This window comes from Gymnoscopelus braueri, assembly GCF_963280865.1.
Source record: "Gymnoscopelus braueri genome assembly, chromosome: 21".
Lineage (NCBI taxonomy): Eukaryota > Metazoa > Chordata > Actinopteri > Myctophiformes > Myctophidae > Gymnoscopelus > Gymnoscopelus braueri.
Genome location: NC_137623.1, coordinates 266191 through 289000, shown reverse-complemented (window position 1 = coordinate 289000; position 22810 = coordinate 266191). Strand labels below are relative to the sequence as shown.

General features: G+C 44.0%; 1 protein-coding gene across 1 annotated transcript in view; it reads left to right on the top strand.

The window, feature by feature from the left end:
• Positions 1 to 22810, top strand: part of LOC308077319 (uncharacterized protein) — a 173749-nt gene that overhangs the window by 126236 nt on the left and 24703 nt on the right. Inside the window, exons 60-73 of the mRNA XM_080417959.1 lie at positions 712 to 1101; positions 3050 to 3283; positions 4621 to 4800; positions 5040 to 5201; positions 5430 to 5541; positions 6281 to 6407; positions 7252 to 7418; positions 10173 to 10285; positions 11460 to 11600; positions 11937 to 11994; positions 18614 to 18741; positions 18919 to 18990; positions 19492 to 19695; positions 21241 to 21371. Coding sequence (XP_080274085.1) covers positions 712 to 1101; positions 3050 to 3283; positions 4621 to 4800; positions 5040 to 5201; positions 5430 to 5541; positions 6281 to 6407; positions 7252 to 7418; positions 10173 to 10285; positions 11460 to 11600; positions 11937 to 11994; positions 18614 to 18741; positions 18919 to 18990; positions 19492 to 19695; positions 21241 to 21371 — 2219 coding nt within the window. The remainder of the gene's footprint in view (positions 1 to 711; positions 1102 to 3049; positions 3284 to 4620; positions 4801 to 5039; positions 5202 to 5429; positions 5542 to 6280; positions 6408 to 7251; positions 7419 to 10172; positions 10286 to 11459; positions 11601 to 11936; positions 11995 to 18613; positions 18742 to 18918; positions 18991 to 19491; positions 19696 to 21240; positions 21372 to 22810) is intronic.

Genomic DNA, 22810 nt, shown 5'->3' with positions numbered 1-22810 from the left:
ATCACGTGATTTCTGGGTGTACTCTTCTTCGGTGATCCTGGGATCATTCACAGCCTGCAAACAGCGCCCTCTCTCTTAAACCACTGAAAACTATTTTCATCATTGTCAGTTAAAGAGTGTTTCCACATGTTTTATAATTAAACATGTTTCATAATGAATGAATCCACATGTTTTATAATGAATGAATCCACATGTTTTATAATTAAACATGTTTCATAATGAATGAATCCTCATGTTTTATAATGAAACATGTTTCATAATGAATGAATCCACATGTTTTATAATTAAACATGTTTCATAATGAATGAATCCACATGTTTTATAATTAAACATGTTTCATAATGAATGAATCCACATGTTTTATAATTAAACATGTTTCATAATGAATGAATCCACATGTTTTATAATTAAACATGTTTCATAATGAATGAATCCTCATGTTTTATAATGAAACATGTTTCATAATGAATGAATCCTCATGTTTTATAATGAAACATGTTTCATAATGAATGAATCCACATGTTTTATAATTAAACATGTTTCATAATGAATGAATCCACATGTTTTATAATTAAACATGTTTCATAATGAATGAATCCACATGTTTTATAATTAAACAGCTTTTATTAACACTTTGCATAAAGTACTTTAAATGTTAATTATTATTATTATGAACGTTTAATAATCATAATTATTTATCTCTTCCTCCAGGACTTCCTCCAGTCACCACCAGAGGGCAGCAGACCACCTCTACACCCAGGTGGTCCTCCCGGGACCCCCCAGCCACAGCCACGCCTCCACGGCGGGTTGGGCGGGGTCTTCGGCCAGCTGTTCAGTGACATCATCGTCCCGGACGACAAGGTCGCCAAGAAGCGAAACAGGAACAGGAAGCAGCGAGGAGACTCGTCTCTCTCTGATGACATCACTACGGCCCCGCCCACCCCGGCCACCTCGGACACGTCGTCCTCGGCCACGCCCACGCGGGCTGCCGGCGACCAATCGGACGTGCCGTTGGAAAGCGTGGCTCCGCCCCCTGGTCGCCACCCTCTGCCCTCTCTCTCCGTCCAGGAGGGCGTGTCCTTTCTGGGGTCGGAGGTCAAGGTAACGGTGATTGATCACACTTCTCTGCTTTCTAAAACATTCTCTACATAAAAAACTATAAAACTATAAAACACCAAGTCGTATTGTGTTCTATATCATTTTTTATCGTTGATTAGTCACCTTTACAACCAGGTACAGCTTGTAAGGATCGGGCATTCGTGGAATGAGTAACACAGCTAAACGTGTGGGCAGCGCCCTCCAAGAATTTGCCAAAATCCCCCAATATACTTCTCTTGGTTATCACACTGAGAGGTGTGTGTCAGTCACAGGTTAGTGACAGGTGTCAGTCACAGGTGAGTGACTGGCACCTGAACATGGACCCTGCAACTTTGTTGAGTTTGTGTTGAGGCTCCAAGCAGCAACACTGCCCCCCCATGGAAAGATACCACATTTGTCCCTTCAGGATAAGGCCTGTGCAATATAGCAAGTGAGGCTGGTGTTCCGTTACGCAGGTTACGCATTATCTGGTGTCAGCCACAGGTGTGTGTGTCAGTCACAGGTGTGTGTGTCAGTCACAGGTGTGTGTCAGTCACAGGTGTGTGCCAGTCACAGGTGTGTGTCAGTCACAGGTGTGTGCCAGTCACAGGTGTGTGCCAGTCACAGGTGTGTGCCAGTCACAGGTGTGTGTCAGTCACAGGTGTGTGTCAGTCACAGGTGTGTGCCAGTCACAGGTGTGTGCCAGTCACAGGTGTGTGTCAGTCACAGGTGTGTGCCAGTCACAGGTGTGTGCCAGTCACAGGTGTGTGTCAGTCACAGGTGTGTGTCAGTCACAGGTGTGTGTCAGTCACAGGTGTGTGTCAGTCACAGGTGTGTGTCAGTCACAGGTGTGTGCCAGTCACAGGTGTGTGCCAGTCACAGGTGTGTGTCAGTCACAGGTGTGTGTCAGTCACAGGTGTGTGTCAGTCACAGGTGTGTGTCAGTCACAGGTGTGTGACTGGCACCTTAGCCAGTACCGTTGTGTGAATCTTGCCTGTAAATCTCTGGAAGAAAACCTGTCCTCTAGGGTTGTTGTCTTCCTTTGACTTCACCAGGTTCTGTCTCACAGAACCTGGTCCTAAGTGTGTAAATGGTACCAGGGCTGACACCACATAATGTCACTCTGCATTATGGAACACCAGCTTCACTTGCCCTGTTGCATCATGGGTCTTATCCTGAAAGGAGGTCAGTGTTGCTACTTGGAACATCAACACAAACTCATCAAAGTGTCAGAACCCATGTTCAGGTTCCAGTCACACACCTCCCAGCAGGTGTGTGTGCTGGCAGGTCGCTCAAAACGTGAGCGATTACCAACAGAAGCATATTAGGGTGTTTTTGGCAAATATTTTGGGGGCGGTACCCACACGTTTAGCTGTGTTTCTCATTCCACAAATGCCCGATCCTTACTCGTTGTAAAGGTGCCTTATCAACGATAAAAATTATATTAAAACACACCAATACCAATTGGTATTATTAACTCATTCCCTGCCATTGACGTCACCGACGTCACGTTTTTATAAGCCCAGAGCGCCATGACGTCTCCGACGTCATGAAAAAAAAAAAAAAAGGTTCAGAACCCAAATATGATGATTTGAAGATTTGCTGCTCCATTCACTTCTTGTTTAACTTCTTACTGAAAAGCTGTATCTCGGCTCCTAAGCACTTTTTTTTTACAATGTATTTTTGGCCTTGGCACAGGGGTTATAGAAACACTGAATGAGTTAAAGAGAGAAATAATCGACCGAAGTTAAGTTTACAAACTTTTTGTGGGCAGTTATTGTGGGCAATCTAAATGACATTCTGTACATTATAAACTATAGGATACCATGTAAACAATGAACCTTGTGTGTGTGTGTGTGTGTGTGTGTGTGTGTGTGTGTGTGTGTGTGTGTGTGTGTGTGTGTGTGTGTGTGTGTGTGTGTGTGTGCGCCCTAAGCCCCGCCCACTTCAAGGTGTGTGTGTTTTGTTGCAGCTGGAGAAGATGGAGGGTGGAGCTTGTGGAAGAGTGGGAGGAGTTAAGACGGAAGAGGGAGGAGCTTATGGAATAGAGGGAGGAGCCACAGAAGCAGGGAAGGAGTTGCTGCGTCACCTGCTGAAGAACAAGTCCTCCCCGTCACCCGGCAACCAGCCGTCCAATGAGAGTGTCCGATCCGAGGAGGAGGAGGGGCCACTGGGTGGGGCCGGTTGCCATGGCATCAACAAAATGGTATGTGTTTTGTACTGATTATAATGGGATGCACCTAGCAACCACCTAGTAATGCCCTAGCAACCACCATGTAGGAACACCCTGGCAACCATCTACTTTACCTTAACACCCACCTAGCGACCACATACTACACGTGCTGCTTAGCAACACCCTATCAACCTATGTGCTTAAAGGTATCATGACATTCATTTTACCTTTTTTTATTTTCAATGTTTTATTTGGGGTTTTATGACCTCAATTACACCCAAAAAACCTGAACTTAGAACATTCAGTGGATTTTCTGTGGTCTGGGGTTTTCTGAATAATTAGGCTGAAAAGTAATCTGAGCTTGGCCCTTCGACAGTGAGGTCACAGTCGATTAATCCCGCCCACTCTCCTCCTCGCCCCTCCCCTCCCCTATCCTTTCCTTTGGGGGGGGCGGAGCAGAGGCGATGATTGACAGGCAAAATCCCTCACCAGCGACACCCGCAGGCAAAGATTTCTTTTTTCATTGCAGTTGAAAAGGCTTTAGAAATGTGAGAGAAAAACACCTACAGTGAATCACTGGAGTGGAATTTTCAGTTAAAACTTTTTGTACACTTTTGAAGGACCAGGACAAAGACTTTGAATGTGGTGTAAAAGTGAATGTCATTAAACCTTTAATTAGACCACCTTGAGCAGCCATTAAAACAACAGAGGTCAAAGTTCAAGGCCGTAATAGTAAATGCACAGAGAATGTTCAGTCAGTGTAAAAACAACAGAAGAAGAGTTAAAGGTGGAGTACGTCTAATGACCAATATCTCCTCCTCCTCCTCCTCCTCCCCCCCGCCTGGCTTCTCTCCCCTGAACATGGGCCAGTTGTTCGTGTAGACGGATGCACCACGGTGGATTCAAACCCACAACCTCCGTGGTGGTGGGCAGGGACTTAACCACTGCACCACAAGCGCCTTATGTGTTGTTTTCATCTAGCCATATGTTATGATGATGTTATGATATGTGTACAGGTACATGAGTGTGACATTTAAGAAGCTGTATCGGCCCTAGGGCTGATATGTGTTCAGGTACATGAGTGTGGCATCTATGAAGCTGTATCGGCCCTAGGGCTGATATGTGTACAGGTACATGAGTGTGGCATCTATGAAGCTGTATCGGCCCTAGGGCTGATATGCATGGCTGTCAGCTTCGCTGGCCTGAAATTCGATTCACACACAAATGTTGCAGAGTGTAACTTTAACTGTCTCTCTGTCTCTGTCTCTGTCTGTCTGTCTGTCTGTCTGTCTGTCTGTCTGTCTGTCTGTCTGTCTGTCTGTCTGTCTGTCTGTCTGTCTGTCTGTCTGTCTGTCTGTCTGTCTGTCCAGGTGATGATGACCAGTCCAGTCAGGCCAGCGGAGCTCGACGGGTCGGGAGGGAAGAAGATTCAGCGGAGGACAGACAGACAGGCAGACAGAGAGAAAGACAAGACGCCTCGTTACAAGAGGAAGAAGAGGGACGACGACAAGAACCTGTGTTCACCTGAGACCCTGACGCACCTGAAACAGGTACGACAATTACACTGTACACCTGTAATACCTTATCACTTACACTGTACACCTGTAATACCTTATCAATTACACTGTACACCTGTAATACCTTATCAATTACACTGTACACCTGTAATAATTCTGTGAGATCCCATTGGTTCACCGATCTGTCCGTCAGCCCCCGCCCCGCTCTCCCTCGAACTAGTCATGAGGTTGAACCTGTCTATCTGTCTGTCTATCTGTCTGTCTCTCTACAGCAACTGTCTCTCCTACCTCTGATGGAGCCAGTCATGGGGCTCAACCTGTCTGTCTTCTCTCCGTTCGGTTCCTCTGTGGATCCAGACAACAGACTCAGTGGATCGTTTGGTAATGCCTGTCTGGAGGGAGTCACTGATTACTACTCTACACTCATATACAAGGTACTTATTACTATTACTACTAGTACTTATTACTATTACTACTAGTACTTATTACTACTAGTACTTATTGCTACTAAACCATACCCGGTGAAGTGCGCAGGCGAAGGTTATCCCGCGTCCCGTCGCTGGATAGAGTCACTGTTTAAATCTAAGTACTGGCTTAGTTTAGACTTTGTTTGTTTTGTTGTTATTGTTAAATTAAGGTGTGTTCATGTTTTGTGTTTCCAGCAGAACAACCTCAGTAACCCCCCCACCCCCCCAGCCTCCCTGCCCCCCACCCCCCCTCCTGTTGCCAGGCAGAAGATCAGCAACGGCTTCGCTACGACTGACGAGCTAGCAGGTAAGATGCTACCGCTAATACTAACCACTACATATGAGCTAGCAGCGTAATATTGTTCTACAGCTGCATTCGTCCAAACCCGCCCTGCCGCCCGAGTTATGTACCGATAGGCACAGAATAGTAAATTGTCAACTGTCACTCAAAGTGACCACTGGCCAATCACAGCGCGACTTATCCGGGTCTTGCTCGTGTGGGGTTGCATTTCACTATCACGCGAGCTAGCAGGTAAGAACATACTGCTAATGCTAACCATTACATATGAGCTAGCAGGTGAGATGCTACTGCTAATGCTAACCATTACATATGAGCTAACAGGTGAGATGCTAATGCTAACCATTACATATGAGCTAGCAGGTGAGATGCTACTGCTAATGCTAACCATTACATATGAGCTAGCAGGTGAGATGCTACTGCTAATGCTAACCACTACATGTGAGCTAGCAGGTGAGATGCTACTGCTAATGCTAACCTTTACATATGAGCTAGCAGGTAGGAACATACTGCTAATGCTAACATTACATATGAGCTAGCAGGTGAGATGCTACTGCTAATCACTACATATGAGCTAGCAGGTAAGAACATACTGCTAATGCTAACCACTACATATGAGCTAGCAGGTAAGAACATACTGCTAATGCTAACCACTACATATGAGCTAGCAGGTAAGAACATACTGCTAATGTTACTGCTAATTTATAATTACTTTAAGTAATTAGTATTTTATTTCATGTTTGTTCAGCAGTGAAACGTGTCGCTGGGTTGAAGCAGAAAGGGGAGGAGCTTCTTTCTCTAAGCCACGCCTCCAGAACAGTAGATGTTCCCGCCTCCTTGCCAACTCCGCCCCACAACAACCAGGAAGAGATCAGGTTACACTTCCTGTCCTCATCGTTATTACTGTGTGTGTGTGTGTGTGTGTGTGTGTGTGTGTCAGGTATTCTATGACCTGGTGAGGAGCATTCTCCTGGACAACAAGAGAAATGTTTTTAAGTTAAACATAGATTCAGTTTGGGCTCAGGGATGGACATTTAGGGGTTACATTTGGGATTAAGATTAGACATTTAAAGGTTAAATTTGGGATTAAGATTAGACATTTAGGGTTTACATTTGGCACGTCAACTAGCGTTCCGTTAGAGTTGTAGACCGAGAGGTTTGGAATTGTTCATGAACTGCGTTGAAATGCAAACGCTATGAAAAGTAGTTTTGGTTCAGAAAAAAGTTTGACATAAAATGTAGCTTAGTTTAGTTTAGCTTAGCTTAGCTTAAAACAAGCCGATACAAGCTGACGAGAACTCACATCAGCTCTCAGTACAGGAAGTAGAACTCTGTACAGGAAGTAGAACTCTGTACAGGAAGTAGAACTCTGTACAGGAAGGGAAGTAGAACTCACATCAGGCTCTCAAGGATGGGTCACGCTGACAGTGACGGCAGAATGCTGCATAAGATCTCAAAGACCATTTCTGTCCGTTTGATATCTTCCGGGGCTCTGAGCAGCAGGTGGGCGGGGCTCTGAGCAGCAGGTGGGCGGGGCTCTGAGCAGCAGGTGGGCGGGGCTCTGAGCAGCAGGTGGGCGGTGCCAACAAAGTGCCGGTTATCCGGATGTGTAGTTCTTTGACTAGTGCTCACTAATATACTAATACCTGTGTGTGTGTGTGTGTGTGTGTGCGTGTGTGTGTGTGTGTGTGTGTGTGTGTGTGTGTGTGTGTGTCACAGGGACAGTGACAGTCCTGACAGCTTTGTGAGGTCTTCGTCTCCAGAGAGTGAGGAGGACTTGGAGATCAGCAGATATCCTGACCTGTTCAACGTCCACATCAAACACCAGCCCCCCTCCCCCTGCCCGTCGCCTACAATACCCATAATGCCCTGTGCCTGGGGCAAAGGTCAGACTTAGAACCTACTTTACACCTAGTTGTAAATACTTGTTATAATAAGCGGTCCTGTAGCGTGGGGGTCCTGTAGTGTGGGGGTCCTGTAGTGTGGGGGTCCTGTAGTGTGGGGGTCCTGTAGCGTGGGGGTCCTGTAGCGTGAGGGTCCTGTAGCGTGAGGGTCCTGTAGCGTGGGGGTCCTGTAGCGTGGGGGTCCTGTAGCGTGGGGGTCCTGTAGCGTGGGGGTCCTGTAGCGTGGGGGTCCTGTAGCGTGGGGGTCCTGTAGCGTGGGGGTCCTGTAGCGTGGGGGTCCTGTAGTGTGGGGGTCCTGTAGTGTGGGGGTCCTGTAGTGTGGGGGTCCTGTAGTGTGGGGGTCCTGTAGTGTGGGGGTCCTGTAGTGTGAGGGTCCTGTAGTGTGGGGGTCCTGTAGTGTGGGGGTCCTGTAGTGTGGGGGTCCTGTAGTGTGGGGGTCCTGTAGTGTGGGGGTCCTGTAGCGTGAGGGTCCTGTAGCGTGAGGGTCCTGTAGTGTGGGGGTCCTGTAGTGTGGGGGTCCTGTAGCGTGGGGGTCCTGTAGCGTGAGGGTCCTGTAGCGTGAGGGTCCTGTAGCGTGGGGGTCCTGTAGTGTGGGGGTCCTGTAGTGTGGGGGTCCTGTAGCGTGGGGGTCCTGTAGCGTGAGGGTCCTGTAGCGTGGGGGTCCTGTAGTGTGGGGGTCCTGTAGCGTGAGGGTCCTGTAGCGTGAGGGTCCTGTAGTGTGGGGGTCCTGTAGTGTGGGGGTCCTGTAGTGTGGGGGTCCTGTAGCGTGGGGGTCCTGTAGCGTGAGGGTCCTGTAGCGTGAGGGTCCTGTAGCGTGGGGGTCCTGTAGTGTGGGGGTCCTGTAGTGTGGGGGTCCTGTAGTGTGGGGGTCCTGTAGTGTGGGGGTCCTGTAGTGTGAGGGTCCTGTAGTGTGGGGGTCCTGTAGTGTGGGGGTCCTGTAGTGTGGGGGTCCTGTAGTGTGGGGGTCCTGTAGTGTGGGGGTCCTGTAGCGTGAGGGTCCTGTAGCGTGAGGGTCCTGTAGTGTGGGGGTCCTGTAGTGTGGGGGTCCTGTAGTGTGGGGGTCCTGTAGTGTGGGGGTCCTGTAGTGTGGGGGTCCTGTAGCGTGGGGGTCCTGTAGCGTGAGGGTCCTGTAGCGTGAGGGTCCTGTAGTGTGGGGGTCCTGTAGCGTGAGGGTCCTGTAGCGTGAGGGTCCTGTAGTGTGGGGGTCCTGTAGCGTGAGGGTCCTGTAGCGTGAGGGTCCTGTAGCGTGAGGGTCCTGTAGCGTGAGGGTCCTGTAGTGTGGGGGTCCTGTAGCGTGAGGGTCCTGTAGCGTGAGGGTCCTGTAGCGTGAGGGTCCTGTAGCGTGAGGGTCCTGTAGCGTGAGGGTCCTGTAGCGTGAGGGTCCTGTAGCGTGAGGGTCCTGTAGCGTGAGGGTCCTGTAGCGTGGGGGTCCTGTAGTGTGGGGGTCCTGTAGTGTGGGGGTCCTGTAGCGTGAGGGTCCTGTAGCGTGAGGGTCCTGTAGCGTGAGGGTCCTGTAGCGTGAGGGTCCTGTAGCGTGAGGGTCCTGTAGCGTGAGGGTCCTGTAGCGTGAGGGTCCTGTAGCGTGGGGGTCCTGTAGTGTGGGGGTCCTGTAGTGTGGGGGTCCTGTAGCGTGGGGGTCCTGTAGCGTGAGGGTCCTGTAGCGTGGGGGTCCTGTAGCGTGAGGGTCCTGTAGCGTGAGGGTCCTGTAGCGTGAGGGTCCTGTAGTGTGGGGGTCCTGTAGTGTGGGGGTCCTGTAGCGTGAGGGTCCTGTAGCGTGAGGGTCCTGTAGCGTGGGGGTCCTGTAGTGTGGGGGTCCTGTAGTGTGGGGGTCCTGTAGCGTGGGGGTCCTGTAGCGTGAGGGTCCTGTAGCGTGGGGGTCCTGTAGCGTGAGGGTCCTGTAGCGTGAGGGTCCTGTAGCGTGAGGGTCCTGTAGTGTGGGGGTCCTGTAGCGTGGTCACGGGGGTCCCGTAGCGTGGGGTAAAATGTGGCTCCATTCCAGAACTATGGCGTTTGTGTGAAAAACATTTAGAACACAACATATATTTTCTTCTGGTCATGTGATCTCTGGGTCTACTCTTCTTCGGTGGTATTTTTTAGAAAAAAATTTGAATATGTTTTTTAAAGCGAAACATTTTCACTCAAATCTTTGCTTCTGAGGGATTCTACAAATGTCTTCTAAATCCTAACGTATGTTTAATATCATATATAATATATATAATAATATAATATCATATATAATATATATAATAATATAATATCATATATAATATATATAATAATATAATATCATATATAATATATATAATAATATAATATCATATATAATATATATAATAATATAATATCATATATAATATATATAATAATATAATATCAGTGGTTCTCAAACTTTTTCATGTCAAGGACCACCAAAATGATTTGTATTTGGACCCCCTTCTCAAAATATGTTGTTCCAGGGACCCCCCAGAAGCAAAGATTTGAGTTAAAAATGTTCGCTTTAAAATAATATAAATATTCAATGATTTGCACAAATGTTCACGGTTTCTCCGCGCTATGAGCTTGTAGATCTGATATTTTTGAAAAGCCCAAAGTATAAAATAATGGTTAAAGTGGTTTTACACTAGATGTGTTCCCGGTTTCAATGGGTTGACACAGTGTGTGTGTGTGTGTGTGTGTGTGTGTGTGTGTGTGTGTGTGTGTGTGTGTGTGTGTGTGTGTGTGTGTGTGTGTTTTCAGCCTCTGCTGTGAAACAGGAAATAAAGGCGGAGCCTAATCACCTGGGACGGCCCTCCTGCTCCAACGCTGGTTTGGTCTCCATAGCGATAACCCTTAACCCCGTTACTGCTCAGGTACGTCTCTCGCAAAATCTGGCAACACTGGTTGTCATGGTGATAGTGTAGTGTCTACTCTCAGCTCTGGTCATGTGACCCAAACAATAAGATCGCAGATACAAGCGGACGAAATGAGTTTGACCCTTTGACCCTTTGACCCTTTGACCTCTCCCTTAGAGAGAGACAGACGGGTGTCTCTCTCTTAGAGAGAGACAGACGGGTGTCTCTCCTTTAGAGAGAGACAGACGGGTGGCCGGTCTCTCCCTTAGAGAGAGACAGACGGGTGTCTCTCCCTTAGAGAGAGACAGACGGGTGACCTCTCCCTTAGAGAGAGACAGACGGGTGCCTCTCCCTTAGAGAGAGACAGACGGGTGGCTGGTCTCTCCCTTAGAGAGAGACAGACTGGTGGCTGGTCTCTCCCTTAGAGAGAGACAGACTGTGTCTCTCTCTTAGAGAGAGACAGACGGGTGCCTCTCTCTTAGAGAGAGACAGACGGGTGTCTCTCCCTTAGAGATAGGGTGAGAGGTCAGTCATCCCTGAGGGACTCTGAGTAGAACCACTGCTCCTTGACTTGGTTCAGTTAAGGTGGTTGGAGGAGACAGACACTGAGTTAAGTTAAGTTAAGACACTGAGTTAAGTTAAGTTAAGACACTGAGTTAAGTTAAGGTGGTTGGAGGAGACAGACACTGAGTTAAGTTAAGTTAAGACACTGAGTTGAGTTAAGTTGGTTGGAGGAGACAGACACTGAGTTAAGTTAAGTTAAGACACTGAGTTGAGTTAAGGTGGTTGGAGGAGACAGACACTGAGTTAAGTTAAGTTAAGACACTGAGTTGAGTTAAGGTGGTTGGAGGAGACAGACACTGAGTTAAGTTAAGTTAAGACACTGAGTTGAGTTAAGGTGGTTGGAGGAGACAGACACTGAGTTAAGTTAAGTTAAGACACTGAGTTGAGTTAAGGTGGTTGGAGGAGACAGACACTGAGTTAAGTTAAGTTAAGACACTGAGTTAAGTTAAGGTGGTTGGAGGAGACAGACACTGGGCTGATGTTGCTCTGGAGATCTCTGCCCCGCGACCGACTCCGGATAAGAGCATGGTGATGGATGGATGGATGGATGGATGGATGGATGGATGGATGGATGCATAGTGTGTTGCCATGGTGATAACGTGCTGTTATGGTGATGTGTTGTTTACAGAACATTCCAGCGGTGTTGACAGCGTTGTCACGGTTACTGTCTGTTCCTGTTACTCCACCGTACCATGTGACCAGCAACCTGGACCTTCTGGCTGCTGTGAGGATACCAGTGCAACCTGTTGGTGGAACACCAGTACTACAGGTGCTAATATATACATATATACATGTACATAAATACATATACATCTAGATATATACCAGTGCAACCTACTGGTGGAACACCAGTACTACAGGTACTAATATATACATAAAGATATATACCACTACAACCTGTTTAACCAGTACTACATATATATACATATATACATATATATACATATATATACATACATATATATATATATACATATACATATATACTGTTCAACCAGTGGTACAGGTAATACTAAAACCACATATGAGCAACACAGCTAACTGTGTAAAGTATGAATTGATGATTGATTGATTGATTGATAAACATGATGACTTGTTGTTTCAGAGCATGGATTCCAGCAGACAGACCGACAGGTTGAGCAGACCCCCTGCACCCCCCACCAGTAAGCTGTCTGTCTGTCTGTCTGTCTGTCTGTCTGTCTGTCTGTCTGTCTGTCTGTCTGTCTGTCGCACAAACCTTTGCAACTGATTCATTCAAACAGGATCGCAGCACCACTTCAAAAGACACACACACACACACACACACACACACACACACACACACACACACACACACACACACACACATACACTACACCCACACCCACACACACACACACACACACACACACACACACACACACACACATACACATACACATACACACAAACACAAACAAACACACACACACAGTAATAATTATGTAGAAGTGTCCCTGAGCAAGACACACACATCCCAACACACACCAGCCTTCAGGGACATGCAGAGGGATTTAGAGAGGCATCTATTGGATTATTTTTATAACGCACAGTCACCATGCTTTTAGGCCCGAAAAGGTGCTTAGTGTCCTCAAAGTCACACATCCAACAAGCTTTGAACTGAGCAGATTGGACCTTCTGTTCCAGAGATAATTACCTTCTGTTCCATAATGTGATAATAATACATGATAATGACCTTCTGTTCCAGAGATAATGGACAAAACATTTTGAAACCGGCCACTTTCGCCGGTTTTCGATTGAGTTTTGTCCATTGTCGCCTGTTTTTCTTTAATAACACGGTTAGGAAGGTTCTTTAATAACACGGTTAGGAAGGTCTTTAATAACACGGTTAGGAAGGTTCTTTAATAACACGGTTAGGAAGGTTCTTTAATAACACGGTTAGGAAGGTTCTTTAATAACACGGTTAGGAAGGTCTTTAATAACACGGTTAGGAAGGTCTTTAATAACACGGTTAGGAAGGTTCTTTAATAACACGGTTAGGAAGGTCTTTAATAACACGGTTAGGAAGGTTCTTTAATAACACGGTTAGGAAGGTCTTTAATAACACGGTTAGGAAGGTTCTTTAATAACACGGTTAGGAAGGTCTTTAATAACACGGTTAGGAAGGTTCTTTAATAACACGGTTAGGAAGGTTCTTTAATAACACGGTTAGGAAGGTCTTTAATAACACGGTTAGGAAGGTTCTTTAATAACACGGTTAGGAGGGTCTTTAATAACACGGTTAGGAAGGTCTTTAATAACACGGTTAGGAAGGTTCTTTAATAACACGGTTAGGAAGGTTCTTTAATAACACGGTTAGGAAGGTTCTTTAATAACACGGTTAGGAAGGTTCTTTAATAACGCGGTTAGGAAGGTTCTTTAATAACACGGTTAGGAAGGTCTTTAATAACACGGTTAGGAAGGTTCTTTAATAACGCGGTTAGGAAGGTTCTTTAATAACACGGTTAGGAAGGTTCTTTAATAACACGGTTAGGAAGGTTCTTTAATAACACGGTTAGGAAGGTTCTTTAATAACACGGTTAGGAAGGTTCTTTAATAACGCGGTTAGGAAGGTTCTTTAATAACACGGTTAGGAAGGTCTTTAATAACACGGTTAGGAAGGTTCTTTAATAACGCGGTTAGGAAGGTTCTTTAATAACACGGTTAGGAAGGTCTTTAATAACACGGTTAGGAAGGTTCTTTAATAACACAGTTAGGAAGGTCTTTAATAACACGGTTAGGAAGGTTCTTTAATAACACGGTTAGGAAGGTTCTTTAATAACACGGTTAGGAAGGTCTTTAATAACATGGTTAGGAAGGTCTTTAATAACACGGTTAGGAAGGTCTTTAATAACACGGTTAGGAAGGTCTTTAATAACACGGTTAGGAAGGTTCTTTAATAACACGGTTAGGAAGGTTCTTTAATAACACGGTTAGGAAGGTCTTTAATAACACGGTTAGGAAGGTTCTTTAATAACAAGGTTAGGAAGGTTCTTTAATAACACGGTTAGGAAAGTCTTTAATAACACGGTTAGGAAGGTTCTTTAATAACACGGTTAGGAAAGTCTTTAATAACACTGTTAGGAAGGTTCTTTAATAACATGGTTAGGAAGGTCTTTAATAACACGGTTAGGAAGGTTCTTTAATAACACGGTTAGGAAGGTTCTTTAATAACACGGTTAGGAAGGTCTTTAATAACACTGTTAGGAAGGTTCTTTAATAACACGGTTAGGAAGGTTCTTTAATAACACGGTTAGGAAGGTTCTTTAATAACACGGTTAGGAAGGTCTTTAATAACACGGTTAGGAAGGTTCTTTAATAACACGGTTAGGAAGGTTCTTTAATAACACGGTTAGGAAGGTTCTTTAATAACACGGTTAGGAAGGTCTTTAATAACACGGTTAGGAAGGTCTTTAATAACACGGTTAGGAAGGTCTTTAATAACACGGTTAGGAAGGTCTTTAATAACACGGTTAGGAAGGTCTTTAATAACACGGTTAGGAAGGTTCTTTAATAACACGGTTAGGAAGGTTCTTTAATAACACGGTTAGGAAGGTTCTTTAATAACACGGTTAGGAAGGTTCTTTAATAACACGGTTAGGAAAGTCTTTAATAACACGGTTAGGAAGGTTCTTTAATAACATGGTTAGGAAGGTTCTTTAATAACAAGGTTAGGAAAGTCTTTAATAACACGGTTAGGAAAGTCTTTAATAACACGGTTAGGAAGGTTCTTTAATAACGCGGTTAGGAAGGTTCTTTAATAACACGGTTAGGAAAGTCTTTAATAACACGGTTAGGAAGGTTCTTTAATAACACGGTTAGGAAAGTCTTTAATAACACGGTTAGGAAGGTTCTTTAATAACACGGTTAGGAAGGTCTTTAATAACACGGTTAGGAAGGTCTTTAATATCACGGTTAGGAAGGTCTTTAATAACACGGTTAGGAAGGTTCTTTAATAACACGGTTAGGAAGGTCTTTAATATCACGGTTAGGAAGGTCTTTAATAACACGGTTAGGAAGGTCTTTAATAACACGGTTAGGAAGGTTCTTTAATAACACGGTTAGGAAGGTTCTTTAACACATTGGGTGCCAGCATTTTTTCATAACAACTTACGTTGGGTGCCAGCATTCTCCCCATTGACTGCGCTTTGCTGTTTAAAGCTCTAGACTCCACGAGGAGCAAATCCATGTAAAAAAAAACATCCATTCATGTTGCGCGATGACCCTGGCTACAGCCTGGAACGATAACATTTCACTCGCGAGTTACAATGGGGGGGGATCGCGCATCGCGCATGACCGGTTTTCCCCACCGGAAACAGATTCGGAGATATAGGTGTTTTAAAGAAGGAAATAGACAGGAAGTGGATCGGAGCCATGTTTTTGTTTCCGGTGATCTATATGGCCTATCCTTCTCAAGATCACAATGGGTACTCCCAGAGCTGCTCTAGCCCCGCCCGTGTGGAGAAAAACGAAAAAAACAAAAAGACATATTTCACGGTCTGGACCGTGTTCGGCACCGGACCGCTACTCTGCGCAAACACGGTTCAGACCGTGTTTGGCACCCGATGTGTTAATAACACGGTTAGGAAGGTTCTTTAATAACACGGTTAGGAAGGTCTTTAATAACACAGTTAGGAAGGTCTTTAATAACACGGTTAGGAAGGTCTTTAATAACACGGTTAGGAAGGTTCTTTAATAACGTGGTTAGGAAGGGTCTTTAATAACTGGGTTAAGAAGGTTCTTTAATAACACGGTTAGGAAGGTTCTTTAATAACATGTTTAGGAAGGTCTTTAATAACACGGTTAGGAAGGTTCTTTAATAACACGGTTAGGAAAGTCTTTAATAACGCGGTTAGGAAGGTTCTTTAATAACACGGTTAGGAAGGTCTTTAATAACACAGTTAGGAAGGTTCTTTAATAACACGGTTAGGAAGGTCTTTAATAACACAGTTAGGAAGGTTCTTTAATAACACGGTTAGGAAGGTTCTTTAATAACACGGTTAGGAAGGTTCTTTAACACATTCCATGCCAGACGTTAATCTCATAATGTACTCACCAGTGCCAACGTGTTATTGATGTTTTTTTGTTTTTTTCACGTCGCCATAGACCTTGTTAAAATCCTTAAGATTGAGCTGTGCACTGTTTGTAAACATCGCGGACATCTCACTGATTCTACCAGTGAAGACCGCCTGTCAAACGGGGCATCCATGTTGAAGTTAGAACGGTTTACGTTAAACAGTGATATGCGAGGAGAAAAAACTACAAGGAGAAAATGGAGTTTCAGTTTCGTCATTAGAACGAGGGCCGACGGGATCGGCAAAACCTGATCCCAAATAATTCCGTTTCCGGTGGTGCTACCGGAAACGGAAGTAGATAAAAAAAATCAGAAAGTGCACTTTTGGTGAAATCAACGCAAACCGGTGGTTCGCGTAGATCTACGCGATTGGCACGTGGCGGCTTTAAATAGGTTCGCGTATATCTACGCGATTGGCACTCAATGTGTTAATAACACGGTTAGGAAGGTTATTTAATAACACGGTTAGGAAGGTTCTTTAATAACGCGGTTAGGAAGGTTCTTTAATAACATGGTTAGGAAGGTTCTTAATGACGCGGTTAGGAAGGTTCTTTAATAACACGGTTAGGAAGGTTCTTAATGACGCGGTTAGGAAGGTTCTTTAATAATGCGGTTAGGAAGGTTCTTTAATAACGCGGTTAGGAAGGTTCTTTAATAACACGGTTAGGAAGGTCTTTAATAACACGGTTAGGAAGGTTCTTTAATAACACGGTTAGGAAGGTCTTTAATAACGCGATTAGGATGGTTCTTTAATAACACGGTTAGGAAGGTTCTTTAATAACGCGGTTAGGAAGGTTCTTTAATAACACTGTTAGGAAGGTTTTTTAATAACGCGGTTAGGAAGGTTTTTTAATAACGCGGTTAGGAAGGTTTTTTAATAACACGGTTAGGAAGGTTCTTTAATAACGCGGTTAGGAAGGTTCTTTAATAACACTATTAGGAAGGTTTTTTAATAACACGGTTAGGAAGGTTCTTTAATAACTGGGTTAGGAAGGTCTTTAATAACACGGTTAGGAAGGTTCTTTAATAACACGGTTAGGAAGGTTCTTTAATAACACGGTTAAGAAGGTCTTTAATAACACGGTTAGGAAGGTTCTTTAATAACACGGTTAGGAAGGTCTTTAATAACACGGTTAGGAAGGTTCTTTAATAACACGGTTAGGAAGGTTCTTTAATAACACGGTTAGGAAGGTTCTTTAATAACACGGTTAGGAAGGTTCTTTAATAACACGGTTAGGAAGGGTCTTTAATAACACGGTTAGGAAGGTCTTTAATAACACGGTTAGGAAGGTCTTTAATAACACGGTTAGGAAGGTTCTTTAATAACACTGTTAGGAAGGTCTTTAATAACACGGTTAGGAAGGTTCTTTAATAACACGGTTAGGAAGGTTCTTTAATAACACGGTTAGGAAGGTTCTTTAATAACACGGTTAGGAAGGTTCTTTAATAACACGGTTAGGAAGGTTCTTTAATAACACGGTTAGGAAGGTTCTTTAATAACACGGTTAGGAAGGTTCTTTAATAACACGGTTAGGAAGGTTCTTTAATAACACGGTTAGGAAGGTTCTTTAATAACACGGTTAGGAAGGTCTTTAATAACACGGTTAGGAAGGTTCTTTAATAACACGGTTAGGAAGGTTCTTTAATAACACGGTTAGGAAGGTTCTTTAATAACACGTTAGGAAGGTCTTTAATAACACGGTTAGGAAGGTTCTTTAATAACACGGTTAGGAAGGTCTTTAATAACACGGTTAGGAAGGTCTTTAATAACACGGTTAGGAAGGTTCTTTAATAACGCGGTTAGGAAGGTTCTTTAATAACACGGTTAGGAAGGTCTTTAATAACACGGTTAGGAAGGTTCTTTAATAACACGGTTAGGAAGGTCTTTAATAACACGGTTAGGAAGGTTTTTTAATAACACAGTTAGGAAGGTTCTTTAATAACAGGGTTAGGAAGGTTCTTTAATAACACGGTTAGGAAGGTCTGAAGGCAACAAACTAGATACTAGGGGTGTGCCGATATATCGTCCCGCGATATATCGCGATACGTTTTCGTGACGATATGTATCGTTTTGGGGGGAAAATATCGTTTTTATTTTTATTTTTTATTTTTTACAATAATAATAATCAGGCGTGCAAACAGCACCGAGGTGAAAAGGGTGACAACATGTTGTTTTTTTCGGGTCAGGTGTCAGTCACACTATTGCCCTATTTGGATTAAAAATGGCTATTGTAGCTGAAAAGCTACAAGTTTGCGTCTGAATAATGCAAAAACAGAATTATTTGTTTGCATTTGCTTTTTTTCTCCCCCATATATTTTCATAATAAAAAAGTGTGTATCGTATCGAAATCGTATCGAAGTTGTGAGCCAAATATCGTATCGTATCGTTTGGTGAAATTAGTGTATCGGCACACCCCTACTAGATACCTGAGTAAAGTTCACTTTGAGCTGCATCCAACACATCCAACACATCCAACACATCCAACACACCCACTGACCTGTCCGTGGGTCTTACCGTTAAGCCGCTAGGCGGAAATTCAAACTTCTTTTTGGGTTTATTTTTTCTTTCGTTTATTTTTGTCTGGAGAGGCTTTTTTACCGATGGGTAAAAGGGCTCAAGCCCCCTTTCATGTGTGTGTGTGTGTGTGTGTGTTATATATTTCTACGTTCCACTGTGTTGATGGTTGTAGTTTCTGTCTGCTCTCCAGGTGGGAGAATGGACTACAACCAACATGGAGTCTCTGCTCCAGCTGCCAGGCCTCAGTGCTGTGTTCACTGCAAGGGAATGCTGGGAAATGCAGTCCATGTCAGCAAACAGGTACACACACACATACACACACACACACACACACACACACACACACTTTATCTCTCACACACACTTTTGAAATCACCAATGTTGTGTGTGTGTGTGTGTGTGTGCGCCCGTCTGTGTGCGTGTGTGTGTGCGTGTGTGTGTGTGTGTGTGTGTGTGTGTGTGTGTGTGTGTATGTAGGGTCTGACGTTCTGTAGTTCCAAATGCTCTGTGCTCTACTCATCTGGTGTGCAGACCAAAGCGGTCGACAAGGTAACTAACACACACACACACACACACGCGCGCACACGCACACACACACACAAATACATTGGACATAAAAAAGACAATAGAATGTTAATACTAGTCATTAAGCTACTAATATTTGAAGTAATTAAAGTGGGTCATGTTTACATGTTTAGAATCATAACAGCTGAAATCAATAATATAATCACTATTCTGATATTAACCTGTGGGCCGCATTAAGTGAAGGTGGGGGCCGCATGTGGCCCCCGGACCGCCAGTTGCCCATGTATAGATTAAAACTTAAGCAGGAAATCGGTGCCATATTATAATGTGTGTAACATTATAATATGACACTGATTATACACAACTTCCACCACTGGAAGGCCCGGATGATTGAACACACACACACACACACACACACACACACACACACACACACACACACACACACACACACACACAGATATCTATATGCCTGTGATGACAGCAACAGATTTGTGTTAAACGTGTGTGTGTGTGTGTGTACAGGGTCAGAAGTCAGAGGTCACAGGTCATCAGTACATAAACAACATCTCCTCCATCACCGTCCACACCCTGCCCGCCTCCTCTCCTAACCCCGCCTCCTCTCCTAACCCCGCCTCCTCTCCTAACCCCGCCCCCTCCACTCCTCCCTCCTTCCCCCCTGCCTCCGCCGTCACCATGGAAACCACCGCCAAGACAGACAGCCTCAAGGTACAGTTTATATGATTACAATACAAACCAAACTATACCACTTACACTACATTTAACTCTTACATGACTAAGCCGTCAATATGACCGATTTTGATAATTTAAAGTGGATTATCTTCTCATGAAGCTCTGAGAAAGTTCCCCTTTCATGACTTTTCCTAAATATTTGTTTCAAATCATCTCTTTTTTCTGAAACGTATTATAAATATGAAATCTATACCATATATACCATCCCAGCCGTTATATTTCGGCTAAATTGACCGCTCTCCCCCTCTCTCCCCCATGGAAGAGTAGTTCACACCTCCAGACCCCCCGCAGAGCGGCCCGTAGACAGCAGACTAAGAGTCTATGTTGCCATGTCTGCTTATTATAAGCGACTTTGGGCTTGTTTTTCACGTCTTTCTATTATTATTATTATTATTATTATAATTATATATATAATTACATTATAATGGTAATACTTTTCTACTCCACTACAGCTCAGAGGCAAATCTTCAACTTTTACTATTATTTGAAAACTTTAGTTACTAGTTACTTTGCAGATATAAATATCTTTTCATACTTGTTTAGATTAGAGATTCATGCATGTCCTTTTGTGATTTTTTTATTAGGTAAATATTTATATAGAAAGGTCTAACCAGGGACTGGGGTTGCAAATTAGCCTCGGCTATAAACCCCATTTACAATGCAATGGTTTCATTGCCTCACTGTTTTCTTAGGGCACAACGACGCATGCAGTAACATTTTCATAGACCTAACTCCTTATTTCTCTCGCAAAATCTGGCAACCCAATGCTGCGCCAACAGATCCGATCTACAAGCAGAGGGCTCGTCAGCCAGCGACTGTTTTATGTTTGTAGATCAGATATTTAGCGCAGGAGTAGAGCAGGAATGAGCACATTTGTGGAACATAGCGATGTGTTCACTTGTTACGCTGACATGGAGAGGAGAGGGACAGAGGAGACGCTTCTGTCAGCGTGGACAGCTGATAGAATGAGAGCTTTATGCTCAGACAATAATGTGAATATTATATAATATAATATTGGTTTGTCAAGAGATATCCATGTGTTTTGGACAATGGAGATAGTCACGTAGTTAGACAGTGGCTTCAGCGTTCATATAGGCTCCATGTTTCACTGAAGAGTTTAATGTGACGCTACAGATCGCAATGTTTTATACGCTTTTTTATAAGGATTTTACATACAGAATCTGCAGTTACCATTACATTTTATAATACTATTTTATATATATATATACTACATTACTATTTTATAATGTTTCTGCCTGCCTACAACAACAACATTATGTGGGCTCACTGACTGAGCAGAGTGCAATTGAGATGTTAATGACTATTTAGAAGACAATGGAACCCCTCATCCCCTGTTTGGGGGAGAAAGTGTGAACTAGTCTGGAGCGCAGAGGGGAGACAGTAGCCAATAGGATAGCCTGATTTGGGGATCAAAATGATGGTGTGGAGGATAATGAAACCTCAGTCATGCTAGTGTTAAACAGTATTGATTTATTGATTGGTTTCTTAATTGATTGACAGGTGACAGTGAAGCTGAAGCCCCGCCCCCGCACAGTGCCCGGAGGGGAGGAGTTAACATCATCATCACGCCACGGGAAGAGAATGAAGTGCTCTCATTGGCGCCGCTGGAACATTAGCATCACCCTGCCTAGGTTAGCATGTTAGCATCACACTGTTAGCATCACCCTGCCCAGGTTAGCATGTTAGCATCACACTGTTGGCATCACCCTGCCCAGGTTAGCATGTTAGCATCACACTGTTAGCATCACCCTGCCCAGGTTAGCATGTTAGCATCACACTGTTAGCATCACCCTGCCCAGGTTAGCATGTTAGCATCACCCTGTTAGCATCACACTGTTAGCATCACCCTGCCCAGGTTAGCATGTTAGCATCACACTGTTGGCATCTCCCTGCCCAGGTTAGCATGTTAGCATCACACTGTTGGCATCAGCCTGCCCAGGTTAGCATGTTAGCATCACCCTGTTAGCATCACCCTGCCCAGGTTAGCATGTTAGCATCACACTGTTGGCATCACCCTGCCCAGGTTAGCATGTTAGCATCACCCTGTCCAGGTTAGCATGTTAGCTTGATTTCTACTGTACTTGATGTGTGTGTGATGGTATTCAGACGGTACTAGCCCGTTAACCCTCTCATTGTGTAGAGATGCACCGATTGCAAAATCCTTGGCCGATACCGATCACCGTTTTTTTAAAAGTCTGACCTGCCGATACCGATATTCTATTTTCTAACTAGATTTTTTTTTAAAAGTACAAGTACTTTTGTGTATTTGCCAATACAGAGTATCAATAATAAACCAGGAAAAGAGCACTTATGCCATATCATCATTTTTATTTGTACCATTGCTGTAATGGCTGTCGCTGTTATAGAGCTGCATGATTTTGGCAAAACTTATTATGGGTCCATATTGAGATCAGTTATTGAAATTATTATTTATTAAAAATGGTAATATTTTTTAACTAATAAAATCTTATCTTAATGCAAAATTATGTTCTTATTTGAACTAAAAGCAAAAATAAAGAAATAAGGTTTTCCCATTCAGACACATAGCAGGACATTCTGCATTTAATTGTTTTCAAGGTGAGAAATTGACCTTATGTCACTCTAGTCCAGGGTTCTTCAACAGGGGGTCCGGGACCCCTAGGGGGTCCTCAGAGTTACTACAGGGGGGCCCGCCAAATCTTTGTGTGATATGATATGTTTTACATTAACCACTAGCATCCCATTTCTGAGGAGGACTAAAGACAAAAATAGCAGATCTACAAGCTCACAAGCTTGTAGATCTGCTATTTTTGGCAAAGAGGTATATAGGTGTGGGGGAAAAAAGAGCAGACCAGGGGAAAAAAGAGCAGACCAAGTAAAAATGTCATACAATATAGAAGGGGGTCCCTGCTTCATCTCTCTCAGCTCACCTTATGTCACTGTTTTGGCTTGTTTTAACCTCTGACTAAAAATGTTACTCTACTCTGTTGCTCAGTGGACTTTGTTAAACTTTCAGACGAGTCTTAACGAGCTTTAATAGGCTACAGCTGGATAGATGAGAAGACGTCTGTAGTAGACACACAATTAAACC